This window comes from Scyliorhinus canicula, chromosome 2 (genome assembly GCF_902713615.1).
Source record: "Scyliorhinus canicula chromosome 2, sScyCan1.1, whole genome shotgun sequence".
Taxonomy (NCBI): domain Eukaryota; kingdom Metazoa; phylum Chordata; class Chondrichthyes; order Carcharhiniformes; family Scyliorhinidae; genus Scyliorhinus; species Scyliorhinus canicula.
This window is the reverse complement of record NC_052147.1, coordinates 175,528,541-175,552,429: the sequence shown is the minus strand read 5'-3', so window position 1 is coordinate 175,552,429 and position 23,889 is coordinate 175,528,541. Positions and strand designations below refer to the sequence as shown.

The window sequence follows — 23,889 nt, the reverse complement described above, 5'->3', positions numbered from 1 at the left end:
TTCTTCCCTACTGCCATTCCTTTTGAATGGACCTACCTCATATTAAGTTGATCTTTTCTCTACACCTTGCTATAACTGTAACATTATATTCTGCAGTCTCTCCTTCCTTCCCTATGTACGGTATGCATTGTTTGTACAGCATGCAAGAAACAATACTTTTCACTGTATACAAATACATGTGACAAGAGTGAATCAAATCAAATATAAATGTACTCACTCTAGCATAATGATTTATTTCTTATAATGCAGTGACCAGAAATGTATGCAGTACTCTAGCTGTGGCGTCGCTAATATTTTATACATTTCTGGAATAAATTCCCTGTTCTTGAAATCTATGCCTTGGATAATAAGGCAAGATATCTAGCACATCTTATTAACTAACTTATCTATCTGTCCTGCTATCTTAGGGATCTATGGATACACACTCCAAAGATTCCTCTGTTCCTCTAGATATCTCACCATCCAACTAGTTATTGTATATTCCCAAGCCTTGTTTGCCCTCATGCGTCTCTGGATTGAATTCTATTTGCTACTTTCCTACCCACCTGACAAGTCTATTGGTATCTTCTAACAGTCTATAGCTTTCTTACCATCAATCAGACAACTAATCTTTGTACCATTTGAAATCTTCTTCATCTTACCTCTTGTGTTTAAGTCCAAATCACGAATATACATCACAAAAAGCCAGAGCCCTGGTACAGATCCCTGCGGGACCCCACTGGAAACAGCCTTTCATTCAAAATGTTACCTGTTGACCACTGCCTTTTGCTTCCTGCATTGCCAAATTTGTATTCAACTTGTCCGTTTTTCCCTTAGAGCTCACACTTACTTTTTTGACCAGTCTATGATGCAGGGGCTTGTCAAACACGTTGCTAAAATCAGACTATGTCACAGATGCTTTACTGTCATCAAACCTTCAAAAAATTCAGTAAGGTTAATAAGATTTAACATTTCCTTAACTGTCTCCAAGGATGTACGTGTGATGGGCAGGATGAAAGTTGAAAGTTGATTGTCAGAGGTCTCTGAGGCATTATGGAGCCATGGACAGTCAGTAGAGGAATCAATGCAGAGGAGCTCTGTCATTCCTTAGAAATGGAGCTCCTCCACCGAGAAAATGGCCAAAGTCTTGGAGTGCCACATGAAACCACTCACGAGTGGATGCAGGAGAAGCGCACTGATAGCTATTGAAAGAGTGAGACTCTTGTTATGTGGAACATTTAGTGTTGCAAGTGGAAAGTGCAGAAAAGAATGATAAGAATGGTTCTGGAAGTGAGATGGGCTGATTGGCTTTGTTTATTGCTGTAACCATTCTACAATTCCATGATTCTGTTCTATGATCACGGCCACCGAAATGCTCTCCCACATTCCCAACTGTATTCCTAAAAACAAGATCCAAAACTGCCCTTGGTCTTACTGGTCTTGCCACATTCTGGATAAAAAAGTTGTCGTCAATGTACTTTATGAATTTTGTGTCCTTTATACATTTTCTGGCAGTAAATATTTGAAATGCCCTGAAATGGCCTACAATTACTGCCCATACTGTTTCTCCGCTTCTCAGCAATTTGCCTACACGTTTGCTCTCTGTCTCTCCCTGACTGTTTGGAGATATATTCCCAGCAGTAATTGGCCCTTATTTGTTTTCTCAGTTCAACCCATTTGACCTTATTTGAAGCTCCTTTTAGCATGTCATCCAATCTCACAACTGTGCTTGTTGCTTGAATCAATATTGCAATATCAACCGCCCGTCCGACCCTCCTTATCCCATTGGGGAGCAGGGTAACATTAATGTTGAAAAATCCCTCCTGTCCTCTTGAAGCCATAATTCACTAATAGTGATGATATCATTCTTCCATATGACTATCTGTGCCCTTGACTCATCTGCCTTATTCTCCAGATTCCTTGCATTGAAGTATAGCTGATTAATCACGGAACAATACTATTGTTTTTATTTCTTAGTTTATGTTTCCTCTGCCTTCCATATTTGCTTACTAATTTTCTGTCTTCCATTTCCAGCTTTGTTTCTCACTGTTCTGAATTGACCCTCAAGTTCCACCCCCCTGTCAAGCTAGTTTAAACTCACCCCAGCAACACTGGCAAACCCTCCTGCCACAATAATGGTGATCCTTCTATCTGTCATTGGCACCAAAAAGGAACCACAACCTCTGGTTGTTCAACCCCCCCTTTAGAATGTTCTGCAATTGCTCAGTGACATCCTTATCCTATGGCACCACAGAGGTAAAAGCGCCACTGTAGAGTCACACCTGGGGCTACAAAAATACCTGTCTGTTACCCTAATCATTGAATTCCCTATCACTATTGGTCCCCAGAAGAACCATTACTCTCACCTCACCAGTATTACATTGCTTAGAGAGCAAGACACACTTGACAGGCAGTTACCCATTTTCTTTCTGCCTGCACACTGTTAAGCTTCAGGGTGATCACCTCCTGGAACACAATATCTATATTCCACCCAATCTCACAGATACACTACAGTGACGTCAGCTTTGAAGGTTTGAAAAACAGAGTTTGAGCTCCTTGAATGTCCAACACTTCCTGCTCATGTGGTTGTCCAAGACACGAGAAGCACCCTGGAGTTCCCACATGTCACTGGGTGCATATTTCATAGGACTGAGGTGCCCTGTCATATCTCTATTTATTAGACAAACAGCTAAATTTATCAGAAATTAACTTAACATTTGTCCCTAAGAGGACAGGAATATGCACTCGCCACTCACTTGTCAATTTCCTTGTGCTCCCTTACCTTCAGGCTGCCCGAATGAAGGCTTAAGCATAGTAAAATACTTCCTGTATACCATTCATAGAGCTTCATTAATGGAAACCAGAGGCCTATTGACAATTTGCAACTTACATTGCAGCTACAAGATTCTAAAAATAGCATTACTTGGTTTAGATTCACTATGATAATAAGGAAAGACTAGCATTTATATAGCTTTTCACCACTGGACATCTTGAAGAGCTGTACAGCCAATTAAGTATTTTTTAAACAAAATTTCCTCTGAGCTGCATGCCTACGCAGCCATGCAGCAGACCAAGAGCCACATGTTTGGTTAACACATGGCATATGGAGAGAATTCTATTGCTCCGTCAATTGATTTTTCATGAAACTGTCATGCCGCACATGGTGGAATTTCCTTCGGTACCTGATTCCGCTCAATGTGGCACCCAGGTCACGTGGCAACAACTGATTGGCTGGAAGCTCGCCCATTGACAGTGCAGGAAGAGGTAGAGCTCTGGAAGCAGGAGATGATAGAGAAAGGAAGTCACCATTCGAGGAGTCTGACTGATGCACTGCGAACTAGTGAGCAGGTTTTGAGAGACCATGAGTTCTGTGTGCAGAAAGTTTTATTAATGAGGTGCAATTTGATGAAATTATTTATTTGACTGATGTAAACTCAGCAGAAATGCAAAGTTTTACAGAATCAGTTGTGTTCAGGAGAGGTGGCGAGCATAAAGGTTTTGGGGGAAGCAGTGAGCAAGAGAGTCGGCAGTTTTGGGGTGTCAGTGAGTTGGGAGAGGCGGTGAGTGGACGGGTTTGGATGGTGAGAAACGAGCATGAGAGTTGGGACAGGCAGCGAGTGGGAGAGACAGTAAACTGGAGATGGGAAACGTCAAGCAGGAGGTTTGTTATTAACATTATTTTCGGGTCAATTAGATTCAAGGCAGCCGAAAGGCTTTTAATGTAAAAATAACAGGTCAGGAGCATAACGCATTCTTATTACACGGTCTCCTATGCGAAAGTGATTTTCCTTCAGCATGTCTTTAATTAGCATATTGTCTTTTAGAAACACATTAGGCATGTTAAATGAGGTATGGTTGTACTTCACTGGCTGTAAAGCATTTTGGAACATCCTGAAGTGGTGAAAGGTACTGTATAAATTTACGTTCTTCCTTTTATAAAGAATGCATTTCTGTTAGTGCTCACATCATCAAACTGCTGCTGTCGATTGTCAACTGAAATTCACCAGATTTTGACGTTAAGAATGGATTGATCTGAAGTACCTGATGTAATTGTATGCTTTTCTGAAGTTGTTATCCAGAACAGCAGCAGACAGGCCAAAGTATTCCAACTCTTTCCGTTTCTGTCTATCATCATAAAACGAGTAGTACTCCAAGGACGAATCAACCAAGAGTTCAGCTTCTTTGAAACGTTTGAGATCACACAATGTGTAAACAGCTTTTAATAATAAATTCCACCAGTCATCCTTGTTCAGAACACTAGTTTTTCCTGGTTTAAAAAAAGACATGGAAGTATTTAAGTTACTTGTCACAATTGGGGGGGGGGGGAAAAAAGATTATTTACTTTTGTGATGTGCAGAACGTAAATGAAATTAAAACGATATATCATTATACAATGTCCATTAAAAAGGTATAATTTAAAGAGGAAAAAAATGTCTGGGTACTGCAAAAAGCACTCCCCTTTTTTGTGGAGCAAAATGATGCGGCTTATATTTAAAAGTATTCAGATTTAATTTGATCCAATGGAATCTCACATCCTTCAGCACTGTATGAATTCTATGGTTCTATCCTACCAGGCCAATGGACGTCATAAATTACAGAGAACAATACCATGGATCCTGGAGTGACGACTGAAAAAAACAAGGCGGGCACTTTGAAAATTGCAAGGGATACAAATGTAAATTTTGCTACTGACATTGACACATTCAAGTATGCTTTGTCCTTGCTAGGCCACTCCCCATGAGTCCTGGAAAAGTACCACTGAAGGTGGCCTTTGGGATACACATAGAATCCCTAGTGCAGAAGGAGGCCATTCAGCCCATCAAATCTGCACCGACTCTCTGAAAGAGCACCCTACCTAGGCCCACTCCCCCGCCCTATCCCCATAACTACTTAACCGTATCACAATGGTTAGCACTGTTGCTTCACAGCACCAGGGACCCAGTTCGATTCCCGGCTTCAGTAATTGTCTGTGAAGAGTCTGCACATTCACCCCGTGTCTGCGTGGGTTTCCTCTGGGTGCTCCGATTTCTTCCCTCGAGTCCCAAAAGACGTGCTTGTTAGGTGAATGGGACATTCTGAATTCTCCCTCAGTGTGCCCGAACAAACACCGTAGTGTGGAGACTAGGGGATTTTCACAGTAACTTCATTGCAGTATTAATGTAAGCCTACTTGTGACACTAATAAAGATTATCATTTTTATTCCCTAACCTGCACATCCCTGGACACGAAGAGGCAATACAGCATGGCTAATCAACCTCACCTGCACATCTTTGGACTGTGGGAGGAAACCGGAGCATCCAGAGGAAACCCAAGCAGACACAGGGTGAATGTACAAACTCCACCCAAGGTTGGGATCTGACCCAGGTCCCACACCAGGCTGAGGGCGCTATGAAGCTGTCCAATCTAAAAACTACACTACAGACTGGTGGTTTCTGCTTACATTTATTCAGTTAGCTGAATATCTGACCCCATCTCCATGACTAAGTGTTTCCACAAACGCATCCAAGCAGAATATTGTGTAATATGGAGTGCACACTCCCTCCTCATAGGAACATACCTTATCCTAACTCAGCTGTAGGTTGACATGAGCATAGAGGTACAGAGGTTTACCTGTAGGCTTTCCAGAGCGTTTCCACTTAGAACTACTTCAACAAATAAGGTTTTTAAAAGAAGTGCATCCTCACACCTACACCTTTTTGGGGAAAGTGGTGGAAGGATTCCTGAACTAATTATCAGCCAGTTGAATCGTGTTATAAGCACTCCTTTCGTGGCCAGAACCCAAAGCTTCTGATCCAGAGGTAGGGGTGCCACAAGACTTCCTAAAAGTCAATGGGAATTAGATAGTGACAGGAAACATTGTCTGGCTGCGTGCCAAAACCCAAGATTGAACCAGGTACCTTTAAATCTTCAGATTAACATTATCCCAACTGAGTTGTATAGGTTTGCAAGGTACTTGGTGTCAAATGGGTAGAATTCCAGCTGCTAATGACAGCCCTACCCCTTTATATCCCATTCATCAGTCTGGTTGGCTGATCAATCAACCAGACCAATTGGCTTCAATATTGAATTAGAAACACAGGGTCCTTGGAGCAAATACAATCTCAAACAAAGCCCACTTACCTTCTCAAATTAATCTATTGGAATTCATTGTTTACTGAACTGCAGAAACAAAGTAGACCAATAAAAGCAGAATACTTGGAGACTAGAAATCTGAAATAAGAACAGAAAATGCTCTAAAAGCTCAGCAGGTCTGACAGTATCTGTGAAGAGAGAAACAGAGCTAATGTTTCGAGTCCAATATAACTTTCTCCACAGAGGTTGCCAACCTGCAGAGGTTATGAGGCATTTTCTATTTTTTATTGAAGTAGATAAATGTCTGGCTAATCTAAAAACAGACATAGCCTTTGTTTTTTTCCAAAACTAATTCCGGCAGTGAAATGGTAAACAAAGAATGATCAGATTCAGGTTCATGCATTTTTATATGCAGTTTGAATCAAAGTCACTTTCTTGGGGTTTGATTAATGTTTAGAAATGAAGACGTAAATCCTACCTAACCCCCACCAAGATCCCCATATCCCAACTCACAATTCCATCCCCCATCTTGCTATGATGGGCAACCTCGGTATCCTGTTGGACCCTGGACTAAGTATCATACCCCACATCCAATCACCAACATTTATATAACATTTCCCACCACTGTCCTTATGTCACTTACAGCGCTGCTGAGAAACTACTTGGCGCCTTTGTCAAGCTCAATTATGGTACTCCAATGATCTTCTCACCAACTCCCCAATTTCTATTCTACATCGTGCTCCTTGAGCTACCTTATCCTTGCTGATCTCCATGTGTGCTCTATTCTCCAAAATATCCTTATTTACAAGTCCATCCACAACATTGCAACTCCCACATCTGCAACCTCCACCAGTCCTGTGCCAGCATGTGCCTTTTGCTCTTCCAACTGACATCCTCTGCACCTTCAGTCCACCTGAAGTTAGAACATCCAGCTGTGTTGCCTTCACCTTCAAGTTCCCTGCCTCTGTGTAGTTATTTCTCTCTTCTCCAATTGCTTTCTCAAAAAACTCTTCTTTCACTATACCTTCAGTGAGGTTTTGTTACGTTTGCAAGAAAAACAATTCTATCCTTCCCTTTGTGTGCCTGATGCAGTTATAGATTGGTCACTGTGAACGAATGGATCACAAATACAGAATTAGAGAAATGTTGGTCTTTTACATTAATTCTATACACAATACTTATTCACCGGGAAACTTCATAATTTTCAGGGGATCTGAGAAGTATCAGAAAGGCTCTTGGTAAATATGTCAATATGGTGGGAAGTTGTCTGATTCCAGAAGGATGATTACACTCAATAAGGTCAAATGATATCCTCGCCGGAAGTGTGAAGAGCATTTATGGCAGAAATAAATGATCAATATTACTTGCAGTGTGCATTAATTAGGGCCACTTTGGAGCAGCCCCTAGCGGATTCTGCATCAATTCCTGATAGCACTTAAGTGAGCCTAATTCTGACAGTTTGTGAGTTTCCACAGAACACAGGCCCACACACAATAATTGGTTACTATCCTTCAACTTAACTGCCGTTATTTGGATAGAGTTCTGAAAATTAGACGACAAAGAATGGAAATAACAAGTGGAGGATTATAGAGAACGGAGTCCTGCCATAGTCAAACACATACAATTGAAGAGTTTCTTACTTTGCATGACCTACTAACACATACAGCTTAGTATTGGCTCTATTGTAGAATGGTGCCAAACCAGTTTGTCTGGAATGAGTGGTTTTAAATCAAAACATTCCACGGGTCGGGATTCGAGCCTCTGTAAGGCTCCGCCATGGCCGTTGCGGAGAAGAAACCCCCTGTGCATGCGCAGGAAACACGGCGGTGGTTCTGCGCATGCGCCAGAACACACCTGCAGTTCTGCGCATGCGCCAACTCACGCTGGCCCACGGCGGTCCTTCAGCGCCAGTTGGCGTAGCGCCAACCCCTCCAGCGCCGGCCTAGCCCCCGGAAGTGTGGAGCATTCCGCAACTTCCGGGTGGCCCGACGCCAGAGTGGTTCGCGCCGCTCTTAGAGCTGGCGCCAGGCCATCGTGCCAAGTGCGGGAGAATCCCGCCCATAGTCTCAGGAATGGAGAATCCTCTCCATGGTGTTTCATTCCTTACCTTTAACATCTAAATATGCAGCTTCCTGATCATCAATGTCACTAACTTTATCTCTCGAGTCCGTTACAAGATACAAGTGCTTTTCCCCACTCTTGGACCTTGAAACCAAAGAAACTTGAGCTCTGTTCATTGCAACCTGCAATAAAAATTAGTTTCAATTGCTCTTCATTTAGGCACAATTGTTTTTGTACACCATTTTTATTTGCAAAAATATCAAAACAGCTAATGCCCCAAGGTAATGCAGTTACTACTCCAAAATTTCTCCTTAAATGATGGAGTCATGTTATCATCTAAAAAAGTAACAAATTGTTGGCATTTGTTTTATGTCTTCCAGCTTTCCATCTCTCTAAAACAATGAGTTATAATGATTAAATAGCAGCAACATTCAGAGGCATTCCTGTAACCTGTGTAAGTCAAACTGAGCACTTGGCATTCATTTTTAATGCAAGGTGTCTTAGTAATTGTGTTTTTTCAACTCTGCATTTTAATTTTATCTTCACTGTCAGACAACATTATCAGCATTCAGTGTTCAACATGTTGATTTACTGCACAATTATGCATTATTAAAGTCACAAATGTGCCCTTCTATTCATTTTGAAAATCACGCATTTCGTTATTCCTATACAGGATAGTAAATTAGGACATGCTTGCCAGTTTAACTGATTCAATATATATTTCTATGTGTGCTGTTTACTCCAACTTATAACCTTGATATTGACACTAGTAAAATTAAGTGTCATGTGAGCCTACAACCGATCAAATAGAAGCAATTTAAAAGCTGTGCTGTCAATTCACAAAAGATCATGTTAGTATTTATCACTATCTGGTAGTAAACACAAATAATTTTTGAAAATAATTAGTCAAGTCAACCAAGGCTAATCTACTTCCGAGCAGCTAACCAAAGTTCTAGAAATAGGCTCTCCAATGCTTCTCCACAATTGGAAAGTGACATTATAAGGCAGAATATTATATTATATTTACCATGTTAAAGAGAACTTAATGGTGCAACTTTTTTTTTGCTTTGTCTTCACTTCCTATGCAAATTTTGTCCCTTTTCTCTTCTGAAGATCTTGATGCTTTAAAGATTCCCTGTTCTACAAATGACCTGTGATATCTCACCCAATCAGACATTATTTGTCTGTCAGGCATGTCAGCAAACATGAGGAAAATCATAGGCAAGGTCTACCCTCTCTCCACCACATACCTGTGCAAGTAATTTCCAGTATCATTATTGAATTGTGATCAGCTGCAGGAACACTGGCTGACTTTCCTTTCCCTAGCCCAGGGTGTCCTTGCTAACTGCAGTACCATAACTGCTAGCACAGAACAGGATTATTATGGGACCATCCCTGTCTTTTGGTCCACCATTTAATTTAATCTTTATGAAGCCTCTCCACACCAATCAAGATGAGATATAGTTACATCATTACACAATGCATCATTTTAAGCAAAAACAAAATGATTTGTGTTTACTAGCAAAAAGTGATAAATACTAACATGATCTATCTTAAATTGTAAGAAGTCTTACAACACCAGGTTAAAGTCCAACAGGTTTCTTTCAAATCGCTAACTTGGGGAGCACAGCTCATTCATCAGGTGAGTCTGTTGTGAATTGGCAGCACAGCTTTTAATTGCTTCTATTCGATCAGTTGTAGGTTCACATGACACTTAATCTTTACCAGTGCTAATATCACGGTTATGAGCTGGAGGAAACAGCATATATAGAAACATATACTCACATAAACGGTTTTCAGTAATGCCAATTACCTAGAATAAAACAGTGTATTTAACTGGGACAAAACTTGGTTAATTCTCATATGGTTCTAATAATCTAGCGTTTTGAACATATCTGCAATTTTGTCTATACTAATTAATAATAATAATAATCTTTATTGTCACAAGTAGGCTTACATTAACACTGCAATGAAGGTACTGTGAAAAGCCCCTAGTCGCCATATTCCGGCACCTGTTTGGGTACACAGAGGGAGAATTCAGAATGTCCAAATTACCTAACAGCACATCTTTCGGGACTTGTGGGAGGAAACTGGAGCACCCAGAGGAAATCCACACAGACACAGGGGGAACGTGCAGACTGCATACAGACAGTGACCCAAGTCTGGTATCGAATCTGGGACCCTGGAGCTGTGAAGCAACAGTGCTATCCACTTTGCTACCGTGCCGCCCTTAATACATTATTACAGACTTGAACAAGAACATCAAGAAAATTCAGGCGTAAACATGCAAATGAAAAAAGCTACTTTACTTTGGTATTGCAAGTTGCATATCAATTTTAGTTTTGTTTGCAAAGGTTTTTTCGTTAAGAATTGTGGAGCAATAGCTAAATTCCAACTCACCTTTAAAAGCATTGCTAGCATTGCAAGTAAAGCATCCACATACTCGGGCAACTTTTTTTGGGAATACAGTAAGGTAGAGCGATGGAGTAACAGCTTCAGTTCCTGGATGATATACAAGATGTTATTTGAGTTTTAGATAGCCTGCCAATTAAAATAATTAATGGAAAGAGAGAAATAAATGAAACTTTATCCAATATCTCTTGCAGAAAACTGTATATGAATAGTTTACTGACAACCTTTTATTCCATAGGTTATAGTAAGCATTAGATGTTCTACAGAAAAGTGACTGGTGTTTAAAGTACTGCCTTCTTCAAGTGCTTTGACATTTTCTTCTTCATGAGTATCATTACTTCGATCTGTGTCAAGAACCACACGGATGTTATCTGAGAGGGTATCCCAACACAGAACCCTGGTTCATGGGAGTATATAGTTTTGTTTTTGGAATGGTGAGAAGTCAAGTGAAACCCCTGTGAGAATAATCAGTCCAGTCGTCGTATAACAATCATCAAAGACTATTTAGTAAATTAAAGACAAATACATGAACAGGACTACACTAATTTCACAGAATGTACAGTGCAGAAGGAGGCCATTTGACCCATCGAGTCTGCACTGGCCCTTGGAAAGAGCACCCTACCCAAGTCCACACCTCCACCCTATCCCCGTAGCCAAACCTTTTTGGACACTAAGGGCAATTAAGCATGGCCAATCCACCTAACTGGCACATCTTCGGGAGGAAACCGGAGAACCAGGAGGAAACCCACGCAGGCACGGGGAGAACGTGCAGATTCCACACAGACAGTGACCCAAGCCAGGAATCGGACCTATGTGGCCATCTAAAATGGCCGCCCGCAAAGGATAATGGGAATTGTGGTCAAGTTGGGACACAGACAGTAAACAGCCCGTGTATTGTGCAAAGGAAAACCAGGCCGAACTGAAACTTGCACCTGTTAAAGGTCAATCACCGATTTCCCCAGGACAATAGACTCAAATCAAGGAATAGCAACAGTAGCAGATACACCGGCACCACTTCCCCTTATTTGGAAAGGCGTATGTACTTGGGACAATGGTAACTAGGACCCGCCCAGGCATTGTGGTACCTGCCTCTAACTGGGCAGAATCGATTAGAGTGATCGAGACCCTATCGATCCATTGGATCCTGAGTTAGCACCGCCCAAAAGGTGAAGGATAAGAGGCACTGCGCAACTAGAGATCGATCTCTTTTGAGATCGGTCTCTTTTGGGACTGGCCTGTGCCCACACCAACTGCAGCATAACGACCAGCCAAGTTCAAGACCCGTGATCGCCACCCGAGAGAGACGAGCTGCAGCCGAGACAAACCTGACAACTTCCAGCCGACACAGATGGGGATTCAGATAAAGGCCTTATCTACTTGCACAGAGCTGGTCATCCAGAAGTTAAGTAAAGGTCATTTTAGGTGTAGCTTAATGCGTAGCCGTGTGTATCATTGCACATGGAGATCAGTCTTGTGTTTAATAATAAACTGTCTTTTGAACTAACATACTGGTTGTGTCATTTGGTCATGACGAGAAACATACTCACAGCTGGTGGTTATTAATAAAGATAGCAACTCCTGCGACCCTGGAGATGTGAAGCAACTGTGCTCACCACTGTGCTACTGTGCTGCCCCTAATCTAGGACAATTAAGCATATGAACCGCTAAACACATACAGTTTATGTAGAACGTACCTCTTTTTCCAAAATATATCTTAAATCCCTGAACTCCTTAATACTTGCCCTTTCCCCCAAACAACATCCAAATTAAATAAAGGATAAAAGCAAATTACTGCAGGTGCTGGAATCTGAATCCATGAGAAAATGCTGGAAAATCTCAGCAAGTCTGGCAGCACCTGTAGGGAGCGGGAAAGAGCTCACGTTTCGCATCCAGATGACCTCTGTCAAAGCTCCAAATTAACTAGATCTGTATGTCAAAAATCAGTTTCCAGTTACCACACGATACAGAGAGTTGAATTAAGTCTGGGAAACATATTGCCCTGGTCCAGCGAAAATATTTAAACTACCTAAGACGTAGAGGTTGTTACATGTAAAACCTTACCTCCAGGTTGCAAGCTTCGGAGGTTGCTAGGTATCAACTGGCCTGCTTTGCTTCTGGGGGTCCTGGCAATTATGCCTTTATTCCACTTTGATGCTGCCTTCTTTGTATTTGGCTGTCTGCCCCTCTCAAATTCCTTGACATTAGCATGTATATACCTCACTGATCTCCCAATTGTTTAGCTAATCTGTTTCTACTAATAGAGGATTTACTCCTCATCCTATCTGCTAATCTCATTCATGAGAAAGACCCATTCCATCCTGCCTTTTGTAGGCTGACCACTGTTGTTCCCTGGCAGATTTCTACCTGTTGCTGGGCATATTGCATCCTATTATGTCTTGTAAAATTTATTTCACTGCTGGTACTAGGCAAATCCATGATATCAGCCAACAGGCACCATTAATCACAGATTGTATATCATTGATGTGGAGATGCCGGCGTTGGACTGGGGTGAGCACAGTAAGAAGTCTTACAACACCAGGTTAAAGTCCAACAGGTTTGTTTCAAACACGAGCTTTCAGAGCGCAGCTCCTTCACCTGAGGAAGGAGCTGCGCTCCGAAAGCTCGTGTTTGAAACAAACCTGTTGGACTTTAACCTGGTGTTGTAAGACTTCTTACTGTATATCATTGTGCAGACATGCAAAATTGCACATCCCACCAACTAACAAATACTAATATGAGGCAGACTAGAATCAAAAAATGTTTTGCTTATGAGTCATTTACTTAACAATGTGATTAATAGCCATTTTAATGAAAACCATTTTTCAGCAATGAGCTCTACATTTCAAGAAGAGGAATAAGGGAGTTCCAATGAAGATCACTTGATACCTTTAGAAACCGAGGGCCACTTGCAATAGGCTGATAAATAGAACATAGAACATAGAACAGTACAGCACAGAACAGGCCCTTCGGCCCTCGATGTTGTGCCGAGCAATGATCACCCTACTCAAACCCACGTATCCACCCTATACCCGTAACCCAACAACCCCCCCTTAACCTTACTTTTAAGGACACTACGGGAAATTCAACATGGCCAATCCACCTAACCCGCACATCTTTGGACTGTGGGAGGAAACCGGAGCACCCGGAGGAAACCCACGCACACACGGGGAGGATGTGCAGACTCCACACAGACAGTGACCCAGCCGGGAATCGAACCTGGGACCCTGGAGCTGTGAAGCATTTATGCTAACCACCATGCTACCGTGCTGCCCCAAATGGAATGCCAACTCTTCCACTATACACTATACAGTAAGCCCCATTTAGTGAACCTATTTTGTCCTGTAAAGTTTCTATTTAGTGAGCTAAATAATGCTTATCTAGAATTTGTGCATGGGCAAATATGTCAAACTCAATGAGGCTCAAAATTCCTTCTACTGCACCAATCAAATTTCTACTGTGAGGCAAACCAAATGTTTTTTGCCATTTTAATACATCCAATATATTGCCACTAAGTTACTATTTTGCGAAATGCATTTGACAATCCAGCTGAGAATTAACCAGATACAACATTTCATACCTGTTGAGCTGCATTTGCATCATGTGTTAGTGTTTCTGGATCATGCATCGATTCCAGAGCCTCAAGAGCTTTCTCTGGTCGCCCCAGTTGCTGTTGTAAGGTTGACAGGGAAATACGTGCATCCAAGTGCAACGGTGCCATTGCCACCACTTTAGTGTAGCTCTCTGCTGCTAGCTCCATGTGTCCCAATGCTTTCAAACACTCTGAAATGCGAAAATCAGAATTCAGCAGAGCATCTTTCCTTTTCTCAAAATTGTTCCCTTCTTTTAATTTCTCTTCTGATCATAGTTTTCCATATGCTGTTACAATCAAGTAGAACACGAACACGAATAAATAAAGTATTAACAGAATGCATTAAAATACAGTAAATGTGTCAACTGACAGTTGAGGTTCTACTGGAAATTAACAATATGTCACACACACGACTAGCTTAACCTCATATTATAGCAAAGTGAAGCTGGGCACAGCAGGAGAAATGAAGTTGTTCCGCAGCAGTAGAGTTAGATGAATTGCACCATTTTGGTACCATAACTATTTTTTCCTTTTGAATATTTCCTTCAAATGTAAATAATTGATATTATCTTTCTAATTTTGTTTAAGATTATTAGCAATGCTTTCATAACCATTTGAAGTAATCTTGAATGCTTTTCAAAATAAAGGCTTCCGTCTATATATATCATGGGCTGAATTCTCCTTATGGCAGACTCTGTTCTCCTGCCAAAATGAATTGCCTCAGATTTGCGCTTGCACTAGAAGTGTGAATCCAGAGGTAATGTATCCCTTGTCATGAAAATTTTTGCATGGTGAGGATTACAGATTTCAGTTGCAAAATCTGTTAATGGGCCGCCATTTCCAGTGGGCAGCCCAATATCATGGTCCGACGGCTACCCCTCCGACTACCATGGGTTTGATGGGTCCCCCCACCTCCCACAGACCCCCCTGTAATTAAGAGAGCCCTTAAGACAGCCTTCCATAAGAGCCCCCCCCCATTACAGAGACAACGCCCCATTACAGAGACCACATCCATTCAAATGCCCTTCTCTACAAACCACCCCCATGGCCATTACAGAGACCCCTGCCTGGAAGCTAGAAAAGCAGTTCAGACAGAGACAGTGAAAAGATCACCATTTTAAAACTCACCTGCGCCCTACACCTGCCGGCTCAGGTAGAGAAAGTAGCAGTTGTAAACCTCAAATCTTTGATCTGCACAGCTTTCATTCGCATAAATGTGAAATAGGTTTTATTCGGCTATGATTGACAGCTCCGGTTTCCTCCCACAGTCCAAAGAGGTTCAGGTTAGGTGGCTTAGTCATGCTAAATTTCCCTTAGTGTCCAAAAACATGAGGTGGGGTTTCTGGATTATGGGGAAAGGGTGGAGGTAGGGTGCTCTTTCCAGGGTTGGCGCAGACTTGATGGGCCGAATGGCCTCCTTCTGCACTGTAAATTCTATGATTCAATAGAATATTATCTTAGACTATATGCTTAGGTGCTGGAGTGGGGCTTGAAACCAGGTCATTGATGCCCTATTTGATCAGGTCACTAATACATTCACTTCCACATGAATGCAGCACCCCAGGCACAGAGGGAAATGTGTTTCACCACCATCCCAAAATTTTCCAAGGTGCAGCCATCATTGATTGCCCCCATGAGCTCATTAAGGCACTCTCCCTCGGACTGATCTGTTCCCTGTAAGGACACTATTCACAACGCCCTATGCATGCTCTTGCTCATATATTTGCTTTGTTTGGCTCTTAGAACATAGAAAATACAGCACAGAGCAGACCCTTCGGCCCACGATGTTGTGCCAAACTTCTATCCTAGATTAAGAACAAATCAATCTACACCCCAGCATTCTACCGTAATCCATGTACCTATCCAGTAGCCGCTTGAAGATCCCTAATGTTTCCGACTCAACTACTTCCACAGGCAGTGCATTCCATACCCCCACTACTCTCATAGAACATACTCTCTTGTTCCACACTGTAGCCAATCACTGTTTGTCAATGTACCATTTGTCAATGTACTCGGTCAATTCTTTTTTGTCTACTTTGTACATACTGTGTACGTTCCCTTGGCAGCAGAAAAATACATTTCACTGTACTTTGGTACATGTGACAATAAATATCAATCAAAATAAAAATCAGTGACTTGACTGACCAGTCAAATTCATCAACTGAAAGGGCTTGCACTCCCTCAACATGCAGCTGGCCTGCTACTACAAGAGCTTCTTCTATATGTGCATTCACTTTATTGGAAGCTGCTATGACTCCTTCATCACCCTGTAATCCAGGCTGCAACAGCTCTTCATTTCACCCTTTGAAGTCCATGGATGGATTCTAAGGAACAAGGTGAACAGATAGCTATGCATCCCTCCATGAGAGTCCCAGAGGGACAGACCCAAAACAGCCAAAGTCATCTGTTCAGGCTTCTGAAGATGTGGTTCAGCACCTCGACATCAACAAACATTCACTCCTTCCATTACCGATGGACAGTGGCAGCTGTGTGTACCATCCACAAGATGCACTTCAGGAACTCACCAAGACTCCTCAGATAGCACCTTCCAAGCCCATGATCACTACCATCTAGAAGGACAAGGACAGCAGAGACACAGCAAAACCACCACCTGGAAGTTCACCTCGTCACTCACCATCCTGACTTGGAAATTTATCGCAGTTCCTTCACTGTCACTGGGTGACAATCCTTGACCTCCCTTCCTAACAGCACTCTGGTGCAGTGGTGCAAGAAGGCACTTCACGATCACCTTCTCAAGGGGCATTGAGGATGAGCAATGGGGGGGAGAATTAAATGGTGGGTGGGCACCCATATCCCATGAATGAATTTTTTAAAGTGTTCTTCATTATTCACCCTCTCAAAACTGGTCAGCGCTCTTGTCTCAAGAGTTAGGTTGTGGTTTCAAGCCTTTAAAAACTTGGGCACATAATATGATACTTCAATGCAGTACTGAGGGAATGCTGCTCTGCTGAGCATGCTGTTTTTCGGGTGTGGCTGCTACATTAAATGTTCCTTCTTATCGATTTGAAATCGAGAGTCAGTCCAACATTATACCATTGTCATGGTGTATTGTACTTTAACAAGCAATTTAAAGTAGTAGTGCTGTATGATTGGTTAAAAAAATGTTTGGCTTCTGTTTGCCCTTTCAGCTGGATGTAAAAGATTTGCAGTGACAGATCAAAAGTAAAAGGAATCCATAAATGAAAGCAACTCGAACAGTGATGAATTTTAACTGTTAAATCTCAATTTGTTTGTGAATTTGCATTTTAAAACTCAGAAGCAAAACATCTATTTTTTTAACCAACATTTAATAGCATTATTTGAAATTACTTGTTAAAGTACAATGGACCATAGCAATGTTTGACTGACTCAAGATTTCAAAACGATAAGACAGAACATTTAACATGGCAGCTGCAACATTTCCTTTAAATATCTCTGAATCTCAAAATCACAGAACTGTTACAATGCAGAAGTTAGCCGTTTGGCTTATGGTGTGTGCGCCAGCTCACTGAATGTACATTTCCTGCCTTCTCCCCATAATCCTGCAGATTATAGATAATCACCTAATTTACTTTTGAATGCCTCAAATCGAATCTGCCACCACCACATTCTCAGGCAGTGTCTTCCAAACCCGAACCACTCGCTGTGTGAAGAAAGTTTTGCTGACTGGGCAAGCTATCTTGCAGATATAAACAATAAAACATCAAATTCCTTATAACTAGAAACTGGATTGATCTCATTCTCCAACGTGCAGCATGCTGCTCATATAAAAGAAAAGTTTAATTCAAGCATACTCCCCCAGTTTATAATTCTTTCAATAACATTCACTGCACGATAACAAACATTTACTTTAAATAACAAGGTTCAGATTATCAGTTTTGAGTCTAGTTACCTGCATGACGAAGCCAAACAACTGCAAGGTTGTATCGTTCTGAACACACAAGGGCGCTCAAAAGGGGCAATGCAGAGTTATACTCGCCAATCTCTAAAAAAGCCTCAGCCACATCTAAATAAAGGTCTCCCATGTCTTCAGGGTTCTGTTCCATTAAATTGGTCATCAAAAGCTAAAGATTAAGAACATTTGATTCTGTTAGTTAACAATAGCTAAACAAAAGAAAACAGATCTTAACATTATCATCTTTAAGCTGCAATATAAAGCTGAATAAAATTCTGTCTTAATTGAATTTTAAAATGGACTCCAATTGAATTAAAAGCACAATACAAAGAACAAAACAAAGAAAAGTACAGCACAGGAACAGGCCCTTCGGCCCTCCAAGCCCGTGCCGACCATGCTGCCCGACTAAGCACACTGGGCTAAATTGCTGGCTTTTAAAGCAGACCAAGGCAGGCCAGCAGCACTGTTCAATTCCCATACCAGCCTCCCCGAACAGGCACCGGAATGTGGCGACTAGGGGCTTTTCACAGTCACTTGATTGAAGCATACTCGTGACAATAAGCGATTTTCATTTTCAACTACAATCTTCTACACTTTCTGCGTCTGTATCCCACTATTCCCATCCAAATCATGCATTTGTCAAGATGCCGCTTAAATGTCACTATCGTCCTTGCTTCCACCACCTCTTCCGGCAGCGAGTTCCAGGCACCCACTATCCTCTGTGTAAAAACATTTGCCTCGGACATCTTCTCTAAACCTTGCCCCTCACACCTTAAACCTATGCCCCCTAGTAATTGACCCTTCTACCCTGGGGGAAAGCCTCTGACTATCCACTCTGTCTATGCCCCACATAATTTTGTAGACCTTTATCAGGTCGCCCCTCAACCTCCGTCGTTCCAGTGAGAACAAACCGAGTTTATTCAACCACTCCTCATAGCTAATGCCCTCCATACCAGGCAACATCCTGGTACATCTCTTCGGCACCCTTACTAATGCCTCCACATCCTTCTGGTAGTGTGGCAACCAGAATTGAACACTATACTCCAAGTGTGGCCTAACTAAGGTTCTATACAGCTGCAACATGACTTGCCAATTCTTATACTCAATGCCCCGGCCAATGAAGGCAAGCATGCCGTTTGCCTTCTTGACTACCTTCTCCACCTGTGTTGCCCTTTCAGTGACCTGTGGACCTATACACCCAGATCTCTCTGACTTTCAATACTCTTGAGGGTTCTAACATTCACTGTATATTCCCTACCTGCATTAGACCTTCCAAAATGCATTACCTCACATTTGCCCGGATTAAACTCCATCTGCCATCTCTCCGCCCAAGTGTCCAAACGATCTAAATCCTGCTGTATCCTCTGACAGTCCTCATCGCTATCCGCAATGCCACCAACCTTTGTGTCGTCTGCAAACTTACTAATCAGACCAGTTACATTTTCCTCCAAATCATTTATATAGACTACGAACAGCAAAGGTCCCAGCACTGATCCCTGTGTAACACCACTAGTCACAGCCCTCCAATTAGAAAAGCACCCTTCCATTGCTACTCTCTGCCTTCTATGACCTACCCAGTTCTGTATCCACCTTGCCAGCTCACCCCTGATCCCGTGTGACTTCACCTTTTGTACCAGTCTACCATGAGGGACCTTGTCAAAGGCCTTACTGAAGTCCATATAGACAACATCCACTGCCCTACCTGCATCAATCGTCTTTGTGACCTCTTCGAAAAACTCTATCAAGTGAGTGAGACAAGACCTTCCCTTCACAAAACCATGCTGCCTCTCACTAATACGTCCATTTGCTTCCAAATGGGAGTATATCCTGTCTCGAAGAATTCTCTCCAGTAATTTCCCTACCACTGATGTAAGGCTCACCGGCCTGTAGTTCCCTGGATTATCCTTGCTACCCTTCTTAAACAAAGGGACAACATTGGTATTTTCCAGTCCTCCGGGACATCACCTGAAGACAGTGAGGATCCAAAGATTTTTGTCAAGGCCTCAGCAATTTCCTCTCTAGCCTCTTTCAGTATTCTGGGGTAGATCCCATCAGGCCCTGGGGACTTATCTACCTTAATATTTTTCAAGACGCCCAACACCTCGTCTTTTTGGATCTCAATGCGACCCAGGCTATCTACACACCCTTCACCAGACTCAACATCCACCAATTCCTTCTCTTTGGTGAATACTGATGCAAAGTATTCATTTAGTACCTCGCCCATTTCCTCGGGCTCCACACATAGATTCCCTCCCCTGTCCTTCAGTGGGCCACCCTTTCCCTGGCTACCCTCTTGCTTTTTATGTACATGTAAAAAGCCTTGGGATTTTCCTTAACCCTATTTGCCAATGACTTTTCGTGACCCCCTTCTAGCCCTCCTGACTCCTTGCTTAAGTTCCTTCCTACTTTCCTTGTATTCCACACAGGCGTCGTCTGTTCCTAGCCTTCTAGCCCTGACAAATGCCTCCTTTTTCTTTTTGGCGAAGCCTATAATATCTCTCGTTATCCAAGGTTCCCGAAATTTGACGTATTTATCCTTCTTCCTCACAGGAACATGCCGGTCCTGAATTCCTTTCAACTGACACTTGAAAGCCACCCACATGTCAGATGTTGATTTACCCTTAAACATCCGCCCCCAATCTAGGTTCTTCAGTTCCCACCTACTATTGTTATAATTAGCCTTCCCCCAAGTTAGCACATTCACCCTAGGACCACTCTTATCCTTGCCCACCAGCACTTTAAAACTTACTGAATTGTGGTCACTGTTCCCGAAATGCTCCCCCACTGAAACTTCTGCCACCTGGCCAGGCTCATTCCCCAATACCAGGTCCAGTATAGCCCTTTCCCTAGTTGGACTGTCTACATATTGTTTTAAGAAGCCTGCCTGGATGCTCCTTACAAACTCTGGCCCATCTAAGCCCCGAGCACTAAGTGAGTCCCAGTCAATATTGGGGAAGTTGAAGTCTCCCATCACAACAACCCTGTTGTTTTTACTCTTTTCCAAAATCTGTCTACCTATCTGCTCTTCTATCTCCCGCTGGCTGTTAAGAGGCCTATAGGAAACCCCCAACATTGTGACTGCACCCTTCTTATTCCTGATCTCTACCCATATAGCCTCACTGCCCTCTGAGGTGTGCTCCCATAGTACAGCTGTGATGTTCTCCCTAACCAGTAGCGCAACTCTGCCACCCCTTTTACATCCCCCTCTATCCCCCCTGAAACATCTAAATCCTGGAACGTTTAGCTGCCAATCCGGTCCTTCCCTCAACCAGGTCTCTGTAATGGCAACAACATCATAGTTCCAAGTTCTAAGTTCATCTGCCTTACCCGTAATACTTCTTGCATTAAAGCATATGCACTTCAGGCCACCAGACCCGCTGTGTTCAGCAACATCTCCCTGTCTGCTCTGCCTCAGAGCCATACTGGCCCTATTCCCTAGTTCTCCCTCAATGCTTTCACCTTCTGACCACCCCCATGCCATACTAGTTTAAACCCTCCCGTGTGACACCAGCAAACCTCGCGGCCAGGATATTTATGCCTCTCCAGTTCAGATGCAACCTGTCCTTCTTATACAGGTCACACCTGCCCCGGAAGAGCTCCCAGTGGTCCAGATAATGCATACTTACAAAAATAGGTTTGATCTATGGGAAATATAGGAATCACAATTAATCTTAATTGCACCAAAAAGCTGCATTCTGTAACTTCAAATGCAGTATGAATGCTTTTGTGTAAATTTGAATTCTAGCAAGTTAGAATCCAAAATTCTAGCAAGAACTCAATGTTTAAGATTAGAATTTAGCATCCAAATAAAACTCTGAATCCCTCCATTAAAGATCATCATTTTTTTGTTTCCAAATTAGCTCTTTTGTTTATGTTTAATGGTAACATTATATTCATATGTATCAGTAAAAAATATAACTTGGTTGTGCATTAAATAATCATGCAACAGAATAAAGTGTTTTAGAATATGCGGAATATATTTTATTGGGAAGAAGTTAATTTTCCAGGTATTCAAAAAACTGCAAAAGGAAAGTAGAAACGTATGGGGCAGCAGTTAAAAGATTGTTCTTTCACATCTGGGGTGAAACTTCACCTGGTTTGAATGGCTGGGACACAATTCTCACTGCTTGCTGAAAAAGTCCAAACTGTCTTTTTGATCTAGTTTGTCACCTGAATGATGCCACAGCCCAAACCTGTTTATAATTTGGCACCAATGCCCGAGGTCATTCATGAGGACCAGACGGGGTTTGTGAAGGGAAGGCAGTTGAATGCGAATGTGCGAAGGCTCCTCAATGTCATTATGATGCCAGCCATGGAAGGGGAGGCGGAGATAGTGGTGGCATTGGATGCGGAGAAGGTCTTTGATAGGGTTGAGTGGGAGTATTTGTGGGAGGTGCTGGAGAGGTTTGGGTTTGGGGAGGGGTTTATCCGGTGGGTGAGGCTGCTCTAAGAGGCCCCGATGGCGAGTGTAGCCACAAATAGGAGGAGGTCGGAGTACTTTCGGCTGTACCGGGGACGAGACAGGGGTGCCCCCTGTCCCCCTTGTTCTTCGCGTTGGCGATTGAGCCCCTGGCCATGGCATTGAGGGAGTCAGGGAACTGGAGGGGCCTGGTGCGGAGGAGCATCGAGTGTCGCTGTATGCGGACGACCTGTTGCTGTATGTGGCGGACCCGGTGGGGGGGGATGCCGGAGGTGATGAGGATTCTTAGTGAATTCGGGGGTTTCTCTGGATATAAGTTGAACATGGGCAAGAGTGAGTTGTTTGTGGTGCATCCGGGGATCAAGAGGAGGGGATTGGTAGGCTCCCACTGAAGCAGGCAGGGAAGAGCTTCAGGTACCTAGGGGTCCAGGTGGCTGGGAGTTGGGGGGCCCTGCACAAGCTCAACCTCACAAGGTTGGTGGAGCACATGGAGGAGGAGTTTAAGAGGTGGGATATGTTACCGCTGTCACTGGCGGGGAGGGTGCAGTCCGTTAAGATGACGGTGCACCCGAGGTTTTTGTTCCTGTTCCAGTGCCTCCCATCCTTATCCCGAAGGCCATTTTTAGGAGGGTCAACAGGAGTATTACGGGATTTGTGTGGGCGCATGGGACTCCGAGGGTGAGAAGGGTGTTCCTGGAACGGGGCAAGGATAGGGGGGGTGCTGGCATTGCCCAACCTCTGTGAGTACTATTGGGTTGCCAACGCAGCGATGGTGCGTAAGTGGGTAATGGACGGGGAAGGGGCAGCATGGAAGAGGATGGAGGTGGCGTCCTGTGTGGGCACGAGCCTGGAGGCGCTGGTAACGGCGCCGTTGCCGCTCCCTCCAACGATGAATACCACGAGCCCGGTGGTGGCGGCTACCCCCAAAATTTGGGGGCAATGGAGACGACATAGGGGAGAAGTGGGGGGCTCGATGGAGGCCCCGATACGGGGGAACCATCGGTTTGTCCCAGGGAGCATTGATGGCGGATTTCTGGGCTGGCACAGGGCAGGGGTTAGGAGGTTGAGGGACCTGTTTGTGGAGGGGAGGTTCGCGAGCTTGGGGGAGTTAGAGGGGAAGTTTGGGCTCCCCCGGGGAACATGTTTAGGTACATACAGGTGAGGGCGTTTGCCAGGCAGCAGGTGGAGGGGTTCCCCTTGCTGCCCCCACGAGGGGTGCGGGATCGGTTGCTCTCGGGGGTGTGGGTTGGAGGAGGGAGGATTTCGGACATATACCGGGTAATGCAGGAGGTAGACGAGGCCTCGGTGGAGGAACTGAAGGGTAAATGGGAAGAGGAGCTGGGTGAGGAGATTGAGGAGGGGACGTGGGTGGATGCCCTGGAGAGTGAATTCCTCCTCTTCCTGTGCGAGGCCTAGCCTCAAACAGTTCAAGGTGCTGCATAGGGCCCACATGACTGGGAC

The 23,889-nt window shown here is 43.4% G+C and overlaps 1 protein-coding gene across 5 annotated transcripts in view; it reads right to left on the bottom strand.

Annotated features, from left to right (window-relative positions):
• gtf3c3 (general transcription factor IIIC, polypeptide 3) overlaps positions 1-23,889 on the bottom strand; it is an 88,884-nt gene that overhangs the window by 27,756 nt on the left and 37,239 nt on the right. For all 5 annotated transcript variants that reach the window (XR_005459741.1, XR_005459742.1, XM_038789107.1 and 2 more), the window contains exons 10-14: positions 18,006-18,177; positions 14,102-14,304; positions 10,513-10,614; positions 8,159-8,294; positions 4,021-4,246 (exon numbers count right to left, since the gene is read on the bottom strand). Coding sequence is in view for 3 of the 5 variants with exons in the window: in XM_038789107.1 (XP_038645035.1) it covers positions 4,021-4,246; positions 8,159-8,294; positions 10,513-10,614; positions 14,102-14,304; positions 18,006-18,177 (839 nt within the window). In the remaining 2 variants the exon portion in view is untranslated. The remainder of the gene's footprint in view (positions 1-4,020; positions 4,247-8,158; positions 8,295-10,512; positions 10,615-14,101; positions 14,305-18,005; positions 18,178-23,889) is intronic.